The following is a 15,420-nucleotide window of genomic DNA, read 5'->3' as shown; positions in this document are numbered from 1 at the left end:
ATATACTGCTGGGAAGTCTAATAGACGTGGAGTCAAATGCAGCACTTAAAAGGGCAATGGAGTATTCTTCCTATTTGAACGATGATCTAATTTTTAAGAATATGGTGAAAGGTAGAATAATGGCACTAAGACGTGAAGCTTGTTTGGAGTGCCAGTGTGGACATAATGGGCCAAATGGCCTCCTTCTGCACCCTAACACGCTGTAATTTACTTCAGTCAGCTGTTTAAAATATTCATTTGGATTTATCAGACCTGACCTACTCTTTACAAATCCATGCTGCCGCTCTCTGAAAAGTTTCAATGTGTTCACTCGTCCTTGCCTTAATTAGAGACTCGAGGAATTTCCTGACAGCAGGTGTTAAGTAAACACCTTTGATTGTTTGGCTTCTCCCTGTCACTTTTCTTCAATAGTGATTGGATTTCATTGTAGAGTCTTACTGCACCAAAACAGGTCCTTTGATCCAAATCGTATTTGCCAACCGAATTTTGTAAGCTAAACTAATCCCAAGTGTCTGCATTTGCCCTATATCCTTCCAAATCTTTTCTATTCACGCACTTGTCCAACTGTACCTGTATCTACCACTTCCTCTGCCAGTTCATCTTCAGACACTAACTACCTTCTGTGTGAAACTATTGCCCCTCAAGTCCCTTTTAAATTTTTCTCCTCTGACCTTAAAAATATGCCCCTTATGATTTTATAAACCTCTATAAGGCCAGCCCTCAACCTCTTATGTTCTAGTGAAAAAAAGTCCCAGCCTGTGCTTATAACTCAAGCTCACCATTCTCAGCAACAGTAAATCTTTCCTGAACCCTCTCCAATTCAATAATATCCTTTCTACAGCAGGAGCTGCCAGAACTGTGCACAGTCATTCAAAAGTGGTCTCACCAATGGTCCATACAACCTAAAAATGACATCCCAACTTGATGAGTACAACGACAGCAGGGTGAACTCCCCTGCTCTTCTTTAAAAGTTTATTGGAATATTTTACTTCTGCCTGGATTTCCCTTTAATGTGTTATCTGAAAGATGGCCTCTCTGAAAGTGCAAATCCCTCAGCATTGAACTGCAGTATCAGCCTGGGGTATATAGTTACGTTTCTGGAGTGTTTGAACTGGAGGTGATTATGTGATCCAGTGTGTCAAATGAAATCTTTTTTATTTATTCAGCGGATGTAGGTGTCCCTAGTTAGACCAGCATTTCTTGCCCAGAGGGCAGTTAAGAGTCAACCACATTGATGTGGATTTGGAGAGTCACATGTAGGTCAGGATGACAGATTTCTTTTGGTAAAGGACATTAGTGAACCCCATGAATTTTTCCCACAGTCAACAATGGCTTCCCGGTCATCATTAAATCGTTAACTCCAAATTCTTGCTTGAATTCAAATTCCACCATTTCCAGGTCCTCCGAGCATTAGCTAAGTTTTTGGATTGATAGTCTAGCGATAATGCCTCAAGACCATTGCCTCCCCAATGTTCTTTTCAAGTTCTTTGCATCTTTATGGTGTTTGTGCAAAGGTGGGTTCTCAGTAAATGTATGAGACTACGTTGGTCCTCTTTTTTCAGGGAATCTAGGCTTTAAATTATGGTTGAAAATGTGTTGCTGGTTAAAGCACAGCAGGTTAGGCAGCATCTCAGGAATAGGGAATTCGACGTTTCGAGCATAAGCCCTTCATCAGGAATTTAAATTATGGTGCCATCAGAGGGGTAAATGACTTGTTATATAATACAAACATATTTTTAAGCAATTAGTAAGAAAGCAAACCCAATAAAGCAGCAGAATTAGAATGAAAATTCAGAGTTTTTGATTTAAGAGTCACTAACTTAACCCTGATTTGGAGATGCCGGTAATGGACTGGGGTGTACAAAGTTAAAAATCTCACAACACCCAGGTTATAGTCCCACAGGTTTAATTGGAAGCACACTAGCTTTCAGAGTGCTGCTCCTTCATCAGATGATATCACCTGATGAAGAAGCGATGCCCCGAAAGCTAGTGTGCTTCCAATTAAACCTGTTGGACTATAACCTGGGTGTTGTGTGATTTTTAACTTAAACCTAATTGTATGTATGCAATGATTTGCTTTTTCAAAGACTGCATCTAAAGGGTTGCACATAAATATGGCTGTTGTACGACCTGGATTTACCCATTCATGCGAGCTGTCAAAATTAAGTCCATTTACTCTGGCTACTTAAAAGAGAGTTTAGCAAACTGAGTGTGAAATAATCTACCTCAGGAGGGCAGTGCTGCCCAAATTTCATGCGATTTACTGACCATTTGCAACTCGGTTGGAGATTCCTGAATCCATTTGAGATGAATGTACTTACTTTTTGAAAGGCAACCCTTCTTCACGCCCCACCAAAGACTTGGAGAGATCCCAGGAAATAAGCGCGACTCATGGTTCTCAGTAGCTACTTGTGGTATTGTTCGGTAAATTGCAAGTTTTGTCTCTCTTTCTGAGGCTCTATCTGTTTTGCTATTGCACTCTTTCAATGCTGTTGCTAACTGACAGTGTCTGTCTTTTTCATTATTTTTCTCGTTTTCTTCAAGTATATGCTCTGTTATTCTCTTCTCCTTTTAGCGTGTACGTTTTGACTGAGTCTTAGATTTTTGTTATACTTTGTGCTGTTTTGCCTAATGCTGTAATTTCTGAGTGCTCAAGTACCTTATTGTTTTGTGCTGTTTGTGCACTTCACACTGGATTATTGTATATTTTGTGCTGTACATGTGTTAATGAACATTTTGCACCTAATGTTTGCTAATTATGCTTCAGACTATATGCGTTGCAGTTTGTTTGGCACTGCAGTATGTGTTATACATTTTGTACTATGTATGAGTGACTCTTTCATGCTGCATGCATTACTGTGCAGATGAGAGAGAGACACTGTATTCAATTCCATTGTCAAGGAGTATGTGCAGGTAGATCTTGAATAGAGAAATTGAACTTTGGAACGTAAGAGGTCTCTTGTTCATGTGTCTGGACGTCACAGACAAAGCAGGCATTATTGCCCATCTTAATTGACTGATATGTGGCCTTCTGCATTTGGACATGGTCTGCTTCAGTATTTGAGGAGTTGCAGTCATCAGCGAAAAACTCAATTTCTGTTCTTATGATGGAAGGAATAACATGGATGAAGCGTATGGAGATGGCTGGACGGAGGATAGTGTCATGAGGAACTTCTTAAGATGTGACCTGGAGCCGAGATGACAGACCTTCAACAACACAATCATCTCCCTTTGTGCAGGCGTGACTCTGACCAGCTGAAAGTTTTCCTATTGTCTTTGATTTTGGTAGGGCTTGTTGATCCCCACTTGGTCAAATACAGCCTTGATGTCAAGTGTTGTCACACTCACCTTACCTCTGGAATTCAGCTCTTTTGTCCATGTCTGAACCAAGGCTGTAATGAGATCAGGTGCTGAGTGGCCCTGCGGTACCCAAACTGGGCATCACTGAGCAGCTGCTGCTTGAAAGCATGGTTGATAACACCTTCCATGGTTGATCGACAGCAGATTGATGGGGTGGTAATTTCTGGGCTAGATTTTTCCTGCTTTATTCTACAGAGCATATCTGGGCAATTTTCCACATTTTCAGGTAGATACTAGTACTGTAGCTATATTTGAACAGCTTGGCTTGGGGAATGGCAAGTTCTGGATTCATGTCTTCAGTACTACTGCCAGAATGTTATCGGGCCCCAAAGCCTTTGCAGTATCCAGTGCCATTAACCATTTTTTGATGCCACGTGGAGTGAATCAAATTGACTGAAGACTGGCATCTGTGATACTTGGGATTATTGGCAGAGGCTGAGATGGATCATTAACTCGGCATCTCTGGCTGAAGATTGTTGCAAATGCCTTACCTTTTGTGCTGATGTGCAGGGCTCGTCCATCCTTGAAGATAGGGATATTTGTGGAGTCTTCTTCTCTAGTAAATTGTTTAAATAGCTGTCACTCTTGATAGTTGACTGTGGCTGAATTGCAGGGGATTACATTTGACCTGTTGGTTATGGAATCGCTTAACTTGCCACTTAGCACAGTGATAGAGCCACGCAACACGATGGAGGGTATTCTCAATGTGAAGATGGCCTTCTCCATAAGATCCCCTGGTCACTCCTAATGATATTGTTAAATACAAATGCATCTACAATAGGTAGTTTGTTAAGGACTAAGACAGAGGGTTTTCTGTTCTGTTAGTTATGTCACCACCTGTCAAAAACTCAGTTTAGCAGTTATGTTCATAGGAACTCGATCAGCTCAATCACTTATGGTGCTACTGAGCCACTCTTGTTGATGGATTTTTGAAGTTCCCCACCCAGAGTACATTCTGTGCCCTCACCACCCTCGGTGCTTCCTCCAAGTCTTGCTCAACATAGAAAAACAGCTAATTCATCATATGTGGGAGGGCAGTATGTAGTAATCTGCAAGAGGTTTCATTGCCCTGACGCCATGAGACTTCACGGCGTGTGGAGTCAATGTTGAGGCAAGATCAGCTCAAGCAAATCAAAAAAGATTATAAGAAATATCAAAAATATTTGAACAAAAAGATTGTTTAAGTCAGTCCAAGGCTCCCAAGGTAAGTAGATAGTTTTGTATGATCATTAAAAATTACAAATCCAAAGTTAAAAGCAGTACTGGCAGGAGACATAACTTTTAAGAGGAAGTACATCAAATTCCCAGAGTGGTACTTGTATTCTAACAATTAAGAAAGAGCAAGTTACCTGTTAAAGATGAAATGTGATACTTTCTTGAGAGTTCCTGTTTACTTAATGTTAGATTTGAAGATTACTCTTAGAATTTCGGTGTGTATTATAAAACTTTCTGATTCGATATGTGGGTGTACCTACTAGAGGAGGTGCAAATTTGACCTACTCTTGGGAAATAAGGTCGGGCAGGTGACTGAGGTGTCAGTGGGGGCTGCACCTTGGGGCCAGCGACCATAATTCTTTTAGTTTTAAAATAATGACGGAAAAGGATAGATTGGATCTAAAAGTTGAAATTCTAAATTGGAAGAAGGCTAATTCTGATGGTATTAGGCAAGGCCTGCCTCTTCGTAGGTTGCCATGGGCACCCACATGGGCCCCAGCTATGCCTGCCTCTTCGTAGCCAAACTAAAGGAGTTGCCATGGGCACCCGCATGGGCCCCAGCTATGCCTGCCTCTTCGTAGGATATGTGGAACAGTCCATCTTCCGCAACTACACTGGCACCACCCCCCACCTTTTCCTCCGCTACATCGATGACTGTATCGGCGCTGCCTCGTGCTCCCACGAGGAGGTTGAACAGTTCATCAACTTTACTAACACCTTCCATCCCGACCTGAAATTCACCTGGACCATCTCAGACTCCTCCCTCCCCTTCCTAGACCTCTCCATTTCTATCTCGGGCGACCGACTCAACACAGACATCTATTATAAACCGACTGACTCCCACAGCTACCTGGACTACACCTCCTCCCACCCTGCCCCCTGTAAAAATGCCATCCCATACTCCCAATTCCTTCGTCTCCGCCGCATCTGCTCCCAGGGGGACCAATTCCAACACCGCACAGCCCAGATGGCCTCCTTCTTCAAGGACCGCAGATTCCCCCCAGACGTGATCGACGATGCCCTCCACCGCATCTCCTCCACTTCCCGCTCCTCCGCCCTTGAGCCCCGCTCCTCCAACCGCCACCAAGACAGAACCCCACTGGTTCTCACCTACCACCCCACCAACCTCCGCATACAACGTATCATCCGCCGCCATTTCCGCCACCTCCAAACGGACCCCACCACCAAGGATATATTTCCCTCCCCTCCCCTATCAGCGTTCCGCAAGGACCACTCCCTTCGTGACTCCCTCGTCAGATCCACACCCCCCACCAACCCAACCTCCACCCCCGGCACCTTCCCCTGCAACCGCAGGAAATGTAAAACTTGCGCCCACACCTCCACACTCACTTCCCTCCAAGGCCCCAAGGGATCCTTCCATATCCGCCACAAGTTCACCTGTACCTCCACACACATCATCTATTGCATCCGCTGCACCCGATGTGGCCTCCTCTATATTGGGGAGACAGGCCGCTTACTTGCGGAACGCTTCAGAGAACACCTCCGGGCCGCCCGAACCAACCAACCCAATCACCCCGTGGCTCAACACTTTAACTCTCCCTCCCACTCCACCGAGGACATGCAGGTCCTTGGACTCCTCCACCGGCAGAACACAACAACACGACGGCTGGAGGAGGAGCGCCTCATCTTCCGCCTGGGAACCCTTCAACCACAAGGTATGAATTCAGATTTCTCCAGTTTCCTCATTTCCCCTCCCCCCACCTTGTCTCAGTCGGTTCCCTCAACTCAGCACCGCCCTCCTAACCTGCAATCCTCTTCCTGACCTCTCCGCCCCCACCCCACTCCGGCCTATCACCCTCACCTTGACCTCCTTCCACCTATCCCACCTCCATCGCCCCTCCCCCTAGTCCCTCCTCCCTACCCTTTATCTTAGCCTGCTTGGCTCTCTCTCTCTCTTATTCCTGATGAAGGGCTTATGCTCGAAACGTCGAATTCTCTATTCCTGAGATGCTGCCTGGCCTGCTGTGCTTTGACCAGCAACACATTTGCAGCTGTGATCTCCAGCATCTGCAGACCTCATTTTTTACTCGAAGAACTTTCAAAAGCTGAATTGGGGTAGATGTTCGCAGGTAAAGGGACGGCTATAAAATGGGAAGCCTTCAAAAATGAGAACGAGAGTCCACAGACTCTCCATTCCTGTGGGTGAAAGGAAAGGCTGATAGGTGTAGGGAAAGCTAGATAACTAGAGAAATTGAGCTTTTGGTTAAGAAAAAGAAGGGAAACACATGTCAGATATGGACAGAAGAGATCGAGTGAATCCTTAGAGTATAAAAGCAGTAGGAGTATGCTTAAGACGGAAATTAGGAGGGCAAAAAGGGGACATGAGATAGCTTTGGCAAGTAGGGTCAAGGAGAATCCAAAGGGATTTTATAAATACATTAAGGACAAAAGGGTAACGAGGGCGAGAATAGAGCCCCTCAAAGGTCAGCAGGACAGTCCATGTCCAACTTTTTCACACAGGGTAGTGCATGTATGGAATGAGCTGCCTGAGGAAATGGTGGAAGCTGGTACAATTACAGCATTTAAAAAGCAACTAGGTTGTTATATGAAGGAAGGGTTCAGAGGGTTATGGGCCAAGTGTTAGCAAATAGGACTAGATTAGGTTAGGGTAACTGGTCCACATGGAAGAGTTGGACCGGAGGGTTTGTTTCCATGCTGTACATCTCTACAACTCTAATTTTCTTTCCAACTTGTGATTTAATTAGATGTCTATAGCTAGTCTTCATGCACTGGATATAAGGAATCTTTCTAGGGATATCTATTTTTGAAAAAACTCTTCCTTTGGTCAACTTCAGGATTTTTATTCTGTGGGGACCTTCTATGACTCAAATTTCAGTGGCACACCATTGATACAAGCTTAATCTCAATGTCTTGACTTTGAGAGTCCACTAGGAGCTAGTAACTCTGTACTTGTCATCAAATGTAAGCTCAATTCCTTAACCAAAAGGGAATTAAATACAGTAAGGATTGCTCAATTAATTTTCTTCTCCATTAGCTGAATTTCTGAAAACAAAACACCGGCCATTGAGGTCAGGGATAGATGTTTGATTACTCTAGGTCAAGTCGGCATAAGGAGAGAGGAAGTGTTGGGTATTCGAAAAGACATTAAGATGGACAAGTCCCCAGGACCGGATGGGATCTATCCCAGGTTACTGAGGGAAGGGAGAGAGGAAATAGCTGAGGCTTTACCAAATTTCTTTGCAGCATCCTTGAAAGCGGGGGAGGTCCCAGAGGACTGGAGAATTGCTAATGTCCCCTTGTTTAAGAAGGGTACCTAGGATAATCAAGGTAATTACAGACCTGTGAGCCTGATGTCAGTGGTAGGGAAGCTACTGGAGAAGATACTAAGGGATAGGATATATACCCATTTGGAGGAAAATGGGCTTATCAGTGCTAGGCAGCAGCATGGTTTTGGGAAGATCATGTCTTACAAATGTGACAAAATTATTTGAAGACGTGACAAAGTTGATTAAAGAGGGAAGGGATGTAAGTGTCATATACATGGACTTTAGTAAGGCATTTGATAAGATTCCCCATGGGAGGCTGATGAAGAAGGTGAAGTTGCATGGGGCCCAGGGTATTTGAGCTAGATGGATAGAGAACTGGTTGGGATCAACAGATAGAGAATAGCAGGGGAATGGAGCTTCTCAGAATGGAGACCTGTGACCAGTGGTGTCCTATAGGGATCCATGCTGGGACCACTGTTGTTTGTGATATACATAAATGATCTGGAGAAAGCTGTAGATTGCCTCAATAGCAAGTTTGCAGGTGACACTAAGATTGATGTAGTAGCAATATTGAAGGGGACTGTCAGAGAATACAGCAGAATTGAGATAGATTGGAAAGTTGGGCAGAGAATTAGCAGATGGAGTTCAATCCCAACAAATGCAAGGTGTTGCATTTTGGAAGATGCAATTCCAGAGTGAACAATACTTTAAATGGAAAAGTCTTGGGGAAAATTGATGTACAGAGAGATCTGGGTGTTCATGTCCATTGTACCCTTAAGGTGGCAACGCAGGTCAGTAGAGTTGTCAAGATGGCTTATGGCATGCTTTCCTTCATTGGATAAGGTATTGAGTACAAGAGTTGGCAGGCCATGTTACAATTGTATAAGACTTTGGTTTGAAGGATGTGGATGCTTTGGAGAGGGTGCAGAGGAGGTTCACCAGGATGTTGCCTGGTATGGAGGGCACTAGCTATGAAGTGAGGTTGAGTAGATTAGGATTATTTTCATTGGAAAGAAGGCAGTTGTGGGGGGAACCTGATTGAGGCCTACAAATGCATGAGGGGTGTAGGTAGATTGGATAGCAAGAAACTTTTTCCCCAGAGTGGAGGACTCAATTACTTGGGGTCACGAATTCAAAGTGAGGGGGGAAAAGTTTCAAGGAGATGTACATGGAGACTTCTTTACGCAGAGGATGATGTGTGCCTGGAATGCGTTGTCAGCGGAGATGGTGGGGGCGGGAATGATAGCGTCATCTAAGAAATATCTAGATAGATACATGAATGGACAGGAAGCAAAGGGATACAGATCCTTAGAAAATAGGTGGCAGATTTATATAGAGGATATGGATTAGCACAGGCTTGGAGAGCTGAAGGGCCTGATCCTGCACTGTAATGTTCTTTGACTCTCAGGGCAACTCCCTCCCATCTGTATAGCACTGTTCCAACACCTCTGCTAGGTCTGTCCTGCCATTGGGACAGATCATACCCAGCGAAGGTGATGGTATCATTCTGATTATGACTGCCAAGCTGTTGTTCCCAGATGTTAATGAGGAGGACCCTTCCTGGGCCTAGGTTGCTTGGGCGGTCTGTTCTGGTTTCATTCCTGTTTTTTAGACTTTTTAGCAATTGAGTCCAATTGACTAGGTTGCTTAGCTATTTCCGAAACCATTTCAGAATCAGTCTCGTTGTTGTGAGTTACATATAGGCAAAAGTAAGGGTGGCAGTTTTCCTTCTCTTAATGAGTCCTAATAAAGAAGTTTTTTTTACAATGGTTGGCAGTAGTTTTGAGGTAATCATTGGACCATCTTTTAAATCCAGATTTATTCACTGAATGTCAATACCACTAGCTGCTCTGGTCGGATTTGAACTCCTATCTCCAGAGCCTTGATCTCTTATTCTTAGTTTGCTACTATTTCTTAACTGCATTAATGACCTTAACACAGGGCAGAAGAAGCACTTACTGTGTTTATTCCAGTGAAACACTTGATATATCCAGGTTCCAGCTGGAGGAGCTCCCTTCATTTTAAATTGTGAATAAGCAAAATTACCTATATGGTTTTGTCAGAACAGTCTATCCCTATAGTCTTGCGAGGGTCTACTTTTATTTGCTTCAAATTTCAAAAAGGGCTTTACTGCATGAGTGTCAATTTGTGTTTCATATTGATAGAGTAAATGTTGAGGAACTGCGTAACAGTCCTGGCTGTTGTGATTGACGTTGTTAAATTGGAAGAAACGTCCAGCAAACGTATTGAAAAATGTTTCTTCTACATTGGAATAAAATGTAAATGGAGACTTTTATTGGTTCCGACATTATCTACTGTGTACATTTCTATTCTTGTCAAATTTAACCTTTGTAGAGATGATAGCAAATGATAAATATTTTATTCTCCTGGACGAACTACGGATCATTCGTGAGGCTGAGGGGGTAATTGAGAGGAGTTATCGGGAGTTGGTCACTCCTGAGGCTCAGGTCAAGGATAGATGGGTTACAGTCAAGGGGGGGAAAGGGGACAGTCAGACAGTGCAGAGATCCCCTGTGAACATTCCCCTCAGCAATAAGTATACCGTTTTGGGTACTGCTGGGGGAGGGGGATGATGACCTACCAGAGGAAAGCCATAGCAGTCAGTTCTCTGGCACGGAGCCTGACACTGTGGCAAAGAATGGAAGGGGGCAGAATAGGAAAGTACTCGTGGTAGGGGACTCGATAGTTAGGGGAATCGACAGGAGATTTTGTGGTCAGGATCGGGATTCCCGGAAGGTATGTTGCCTCGCTGGGAGCCAGGGTCCGGAACGCTTCCGATCGGGTGTATAAGGTTCTCAAAGGGGAGGACGAACAGCCAGAAATCATGTTACATATTGGCACTAATGATATAGCCAGGAGAAGGATCGAAGATATAAAAAGTGATTTCAGGGAGTTAGGATGGAAACTGCAAAGCAGGACAAACAGAGTAGTGTTCTCTAGTTTACTACCGGTGCCACGAGAGAGCGTGGCGAAGAACAGGGAGCGGGCGCAGCTTAATACGTGACTGCGCAGCTGGTGTAGGAGGGAGGGCTTCCGATATGTAGATAATTGGGATGCCTTCTGGGGAAGGTGGGACCTGTACAAGAAGGACGGGTTGCATCTGAACTGGAAGGGGACCAATGTCCAGGGTGGAAGGTTTGCTCGAGTAGTTCGAGAGGGTTTAAACTAGTATGGCAGGGGGGGTGGAACCTGAGCTGTATACCGGAGGTGAGAGTTGACGCAGATGAGGCAATAGCAAGAGGTAGACCAGCTAGTGGGAAGGATTTTCCTGGACAGGAACCAAGGGATCAGTTAGTGTGTTTGCTTGAATGCAAGGAGTATCAGGAATAAAAGTGATGAACTTAGAGCATGGATCAGTACCTGGTGCTATGATGTTATGGCCATAACAGAGACATGGGTTTCTCAGGGGCAGGAATGGTGCTGGATGTTCCAGGGTTTAGAGCATTTAAAAATAATAGGGAGGGGTAAAAAGATGAGGGGGTGTAGAACTACCAATCAGAGAGGGTATCACAGCTACAGAAGCTTCCATTGTCGAGGAAGATCTGTCTAACAAGTCAGCATGGGTGGAAATTTGGAACAGAAAGGGAACAGTCACCTTGTTAGGGGTTTACTACAGGCCCCCCAATAGCAGCAGGGAGATGGAAGAAAGCATAGGTCGGCAGATTTTGGAAAAGTATGGACGTAGTAGGGTTGTTGTAATGGGTGACTTTAACTTTCCTAATATTGATTGGAACCTCCTTCGAGCAGAAGATTTGAATAGAGCTGTTTTTGTCAGGTGTGTTCAGGAGGGTTTCCTAACTCAGTACATGGACAGGCCGACGAGGGGGGAGGCCATTCTTGACTTGGTGCTCGGAAACAAGCTGGGGCAGGTATCACATCTTGTGGTGGGAGAGCATTTTGGTGATAGTGACCACAACTGCCTCACATTCTACATAGCTATGGAGAAGGAGAGGATTAGGCAAAATGGGAGGATATTTAATTGGGGAAGAGGAAACTATGATGCGATTAGACATGAGTTAGGAAGCATGGATTGGGAGCAATTGTTCCATGTTAAAGGCACTGTAGACATGTGGAGACTGTTTAAGGAACAATTGTTGCAAGTGATGAATAAATATGTCCCTCTGAGACAGGCAAGAAGTGGTAAGATAAAGGAACCTTGGATGCCAAGAGCGGTGGAGCTTCTCGTCAAAAGGAAAAAGATAGGTTACATAAGGTGGAGGAAGCTAGGGTCAAGCTCAACTACACAGGATTACAGGCAGGTGAGGAAGGAGCTCAAAAATGGTCTGAGGAGAGCCAGGAGGGGGCACGCGAAAGGCTTGGCAGAACGGATTAGGGAGAACACAAAAGCATTTTACACTAATGTGAGGAAAAGAGAATGGTCAAAGATCAGGGATAGAATAGGGAATTTGTGTGTGGAGTCTGAGGAGGTAGGGGAAGCCCTAAATGAGTTTTTTTGCTTCTGTCTTTACGAAAGAAACAAACTTTGTAGTGAATGAAACCTTTGAAAAGCAGGTGTGCATGCTGGAATGGATAGAGTTAGAGGACGCTGATGTGCTGGAAATTTTGTCAAACATTAAGATTGACAAGTCGCCAAGCCCGGACCAGATTTATCCTCGATTGCTTCGCCACTTGCGAAGATCTTTGCATCCTCGCTCTCCACTGGAGTCGTATCTGAGGACTGGAGAAAGGCAACTGTAATTCCTCTCTTCAAGAAGGGAAATAGGCAAATCCCCGGCAATTACAGACCAGTAAGTCTCACGCTTGTCGTCTGCAAGTTGTTAGAAAGGATTCTGAGGGATAGGATTTATGACCATCTGGAAGAGCATGGCTTGATTAAATGCAGTCAGCACGGCTTTGTGAGGGCAGGTCATGCCTCACAAACCTTATCGAGTTCTTTGAGGATGTGACTAGAAAAGTTGATGAGGGTCGAGCTGTGGATGTGGTGTATATGGACTTCAGCAAGGCATTTGATAAGGTTCCCCATGGTAGGCTCATCCAGAAGGTCAGGAGGAATGGGATACAGGGGAACTTAGCTATCTGGATACAGAATTGGCCAACAGAAGACAGTGAGTGGTAGTAGAAGGAAAATATTCTGCCTGGAAGTCAGTGGTGAGTGGTGTTCCACAGGGCTCTGTCCTTGGGCCTCTATTGTTTGTAATTTTTATTAATGATTTGGATGGGGGGATTGAAGGATGGGTTGGCAAGTTTGCAGACAACACAAAGATTGGAGGTGTCGTTGACAGTACAGAGGGCTGGTGTAAGCTGCAGCGGGACATTGACAGGATGCAGAGATGGCTGAGAGGTGGCAGATGGAGTTCAACCTGGATAAATGCGAAGTGATGCATTTTGGAAGGTCGAATTTGAAAGCTGAGTACAGGATTAAGGAGAGGATTCTTGGCAGTGTGGAGGACAGAGGGATCTTGGTGTGCAGGTACGTAGATCCCTTAAAATGGCCACCCAAGTAGACAGGGTTGTTAAGAAAGCATATGGTGTTTTGGCTTTCATTAACAGGGAGATTGAGTTTAAGAGCCGTGAGATCTTGTTGCAGCTCAGGAAACTTTGGTCAGGCCGCACTTGGAATACTGCGTCCAGCTCTGGTCGCCCTATTATAGGAAAGGTGTGGATGCTTCGGAGAGGGTTCAGAGGAGGTTTACCAGGATGCTGCCTGGACTGGAGGGCTTATCTTATGAAGAGAGGTTGACTGAGCTTGGACTTTTATCATTGGAGAAAAGGAGGAGAAGAGGGGACCTAATTGATGTATCCAAGATAATGAGAGGCATAGATAGAGTTGATAGCCAGAGACTATTTCCCAGGGCAGAAATGACTAACACGGGGGGGTCATACTTTTAAGCTATTTGGAGGAAAGTATAGAGGGGAGATCAGAGGCAGATTCTTTACACAGAGTTGTGAGAGCATGGAATGCGTTGCCAGCAGCAGTTGTGGAAGCAAGGTCATTGGGGACATTTAAGAGACTACTGGACATGCATATGGTCACAGAAATTTGAGGGTGCATACATGAGGATCTGTGGTCAGCACAACATCGTGGGCTGAAGGGCCTGTTCTATGTTCTATAAAGCAAGTTGTGCAGTGGCAGAAAGTTTTGGTAACATTGACCCATTGATTATTCGCTTAAGACTTTGAAATTTGAAGATATCCATTTTTTAAAAATGCCCTCATGAAATTTCTGTTTCATTTTGAGCAACTACCATCTTTGTTCATCAAAATATTTCAATTGAAGTCTGCTATTCTAACTATCCTACCAGAAACTGCTGTAACATAATTTGGCCCACTCCAGAACGAGTATAATGTCTCAATTAATCTCACAGTAAATAAACTGGTCTAGATATTCATAAACTTGTGGACATGCAAGCTTCGAGTCTGAAGTAAAAATACGTCCTGTTTGGACCTAACCACTGAGCCATTGTGCCATCCCATCGGCTTCTTTTTCTTAAGATGTTATAGGATAATCTCAAATACTGCTCTTCATAGTCATCTTCCTTGCTCTCCTTTGTGAATCAGCACTTTCCCACTGTAAATAAATGAACTCAGATAGGTATAGTAAGAAACTGTAATTATCTTGGTGTATAACAGTATTCAAATTGCTGCTTTTCTTACCTTCCTTGTGTCATGACTTGAAAGTCTACTCTGTTTATTTGTATTAAGAGAGAAATGGTTGGGCATAGCAGGTTCAGCCACATGTGCGGAGAGAGAAACAGAGTTCACAGTGTTTCAGGCTTTCATAAGAATTGCGAAGCATGAGAAAAGCTTTTGAGGTGACTGAAATGGAAAGGGTGTGGAAATAAAAAGGGAAGGACTGGGATAAGATGGAAGAAATGACAAAATAATTAAGTGGCATAGTAAAAGAGAATGCTAATGGAGCAGGAATATTTGGCAAAGTAATGAACCACTGCCATCCAAATTCAAAGTTAAGACCAAAAATGCAAAGAAAATGAGACAAAATGGTGTGGTGTGAGTAGAGATTGCGATCTGAAAGCATTAAACTCCATGCTGAATCAGAAGCTGCAAGTTGTAAAATGAAAGATGAGGTATTGTTCCTCCAGCTCGCGTTGAGCTTCTTTGGAATGCTGTAGCAGGCCGACGGCATAGAGGCAGACAGTATGGAAACAAACCCTCCAATCCAACTTGTCCATGCCAACCAAATTTTCCAAATTAAACTAGGATCACTTGTCTATGTTTGGCCCATGTCTGTCTAAATCTTTCCTATTCATGTACCTGTTCAAATCTCTTTTAAATGTTATGACTGCACCTGCATCCACCACTTCCTCTGGCAGTTCAGTCATATGTGAGCACCTCGTGCCCTTTAAACCTTTCTCCTCTCACCTTGAAAATATGCCCCCACTGTAGGGATAAGAGTTTTGCTATTCATTTTACCTATATCCCTCATGATTTTATAAATCTTTGTAATCCTCTCTGAACTGCCTCCAAAACACTTGCACCCCTCTTAAATGAAGTGACCAGTCCCACCCTGGTCTTACCAGTGTATTGCATAGTGGATACAGAGCATCCCTACTTTTGTATCCAATTCCCGTCATGATAACGTTAGCTTTCCGAAAGA

At 44.1% G+C, this 15,420-nt stretch overlaps 1 protein-coding gene across 2 annotated transcripts in view; it reads left to right on the top strand.

Moving 5' to 3' along the window:
* rabgap1l (RAB GTPase activating protein 1-like) overlaps positions 1-15,420 on the top strand; it is a 489,306-nt gene that overhangs the window by 154,578 nt on the left and 319,308 nt on the right. The window contains exon 1 of one of the 2 annotated variants that reach the window (XM_060830052.1): positions 2,326-2,424. The exons of the other annotated variant lie outside the window; for it this stretch is intronic. Coding sequence (XP_060686035.1) covers positions 2,392-2,424 — 33 coding nt within the window. The 5' untranslated portion in view covers positions 2,326-2,391. Of the gene's footprint in view, positions 1-2,325; positions 2,425-15,420 lie in introns of those variants that run through there. 2 annotated transcript variants of the gene reach the window in all.

This window comes from Hemiscyllium ocellatum, chromosome 9 (assembly GCF_020745735.1).
Source record: "Hemiscyllium ocellatum isolate sHemOce1 chromosome 9, sHemOce1.pat.X.cur, whole genome shotgun sequence".
Classification (NCBI taxonomy): Eukaryota; Metazoa; Chordata; class Chondrichthyes; order Orectolobiformes; family Hemiscylliidae; genus Hemiscyllium; species Hemiscyllium ocellatum.
This window is presented reverse-complemented; position numbering and strand designations above follow the sequence as displayed.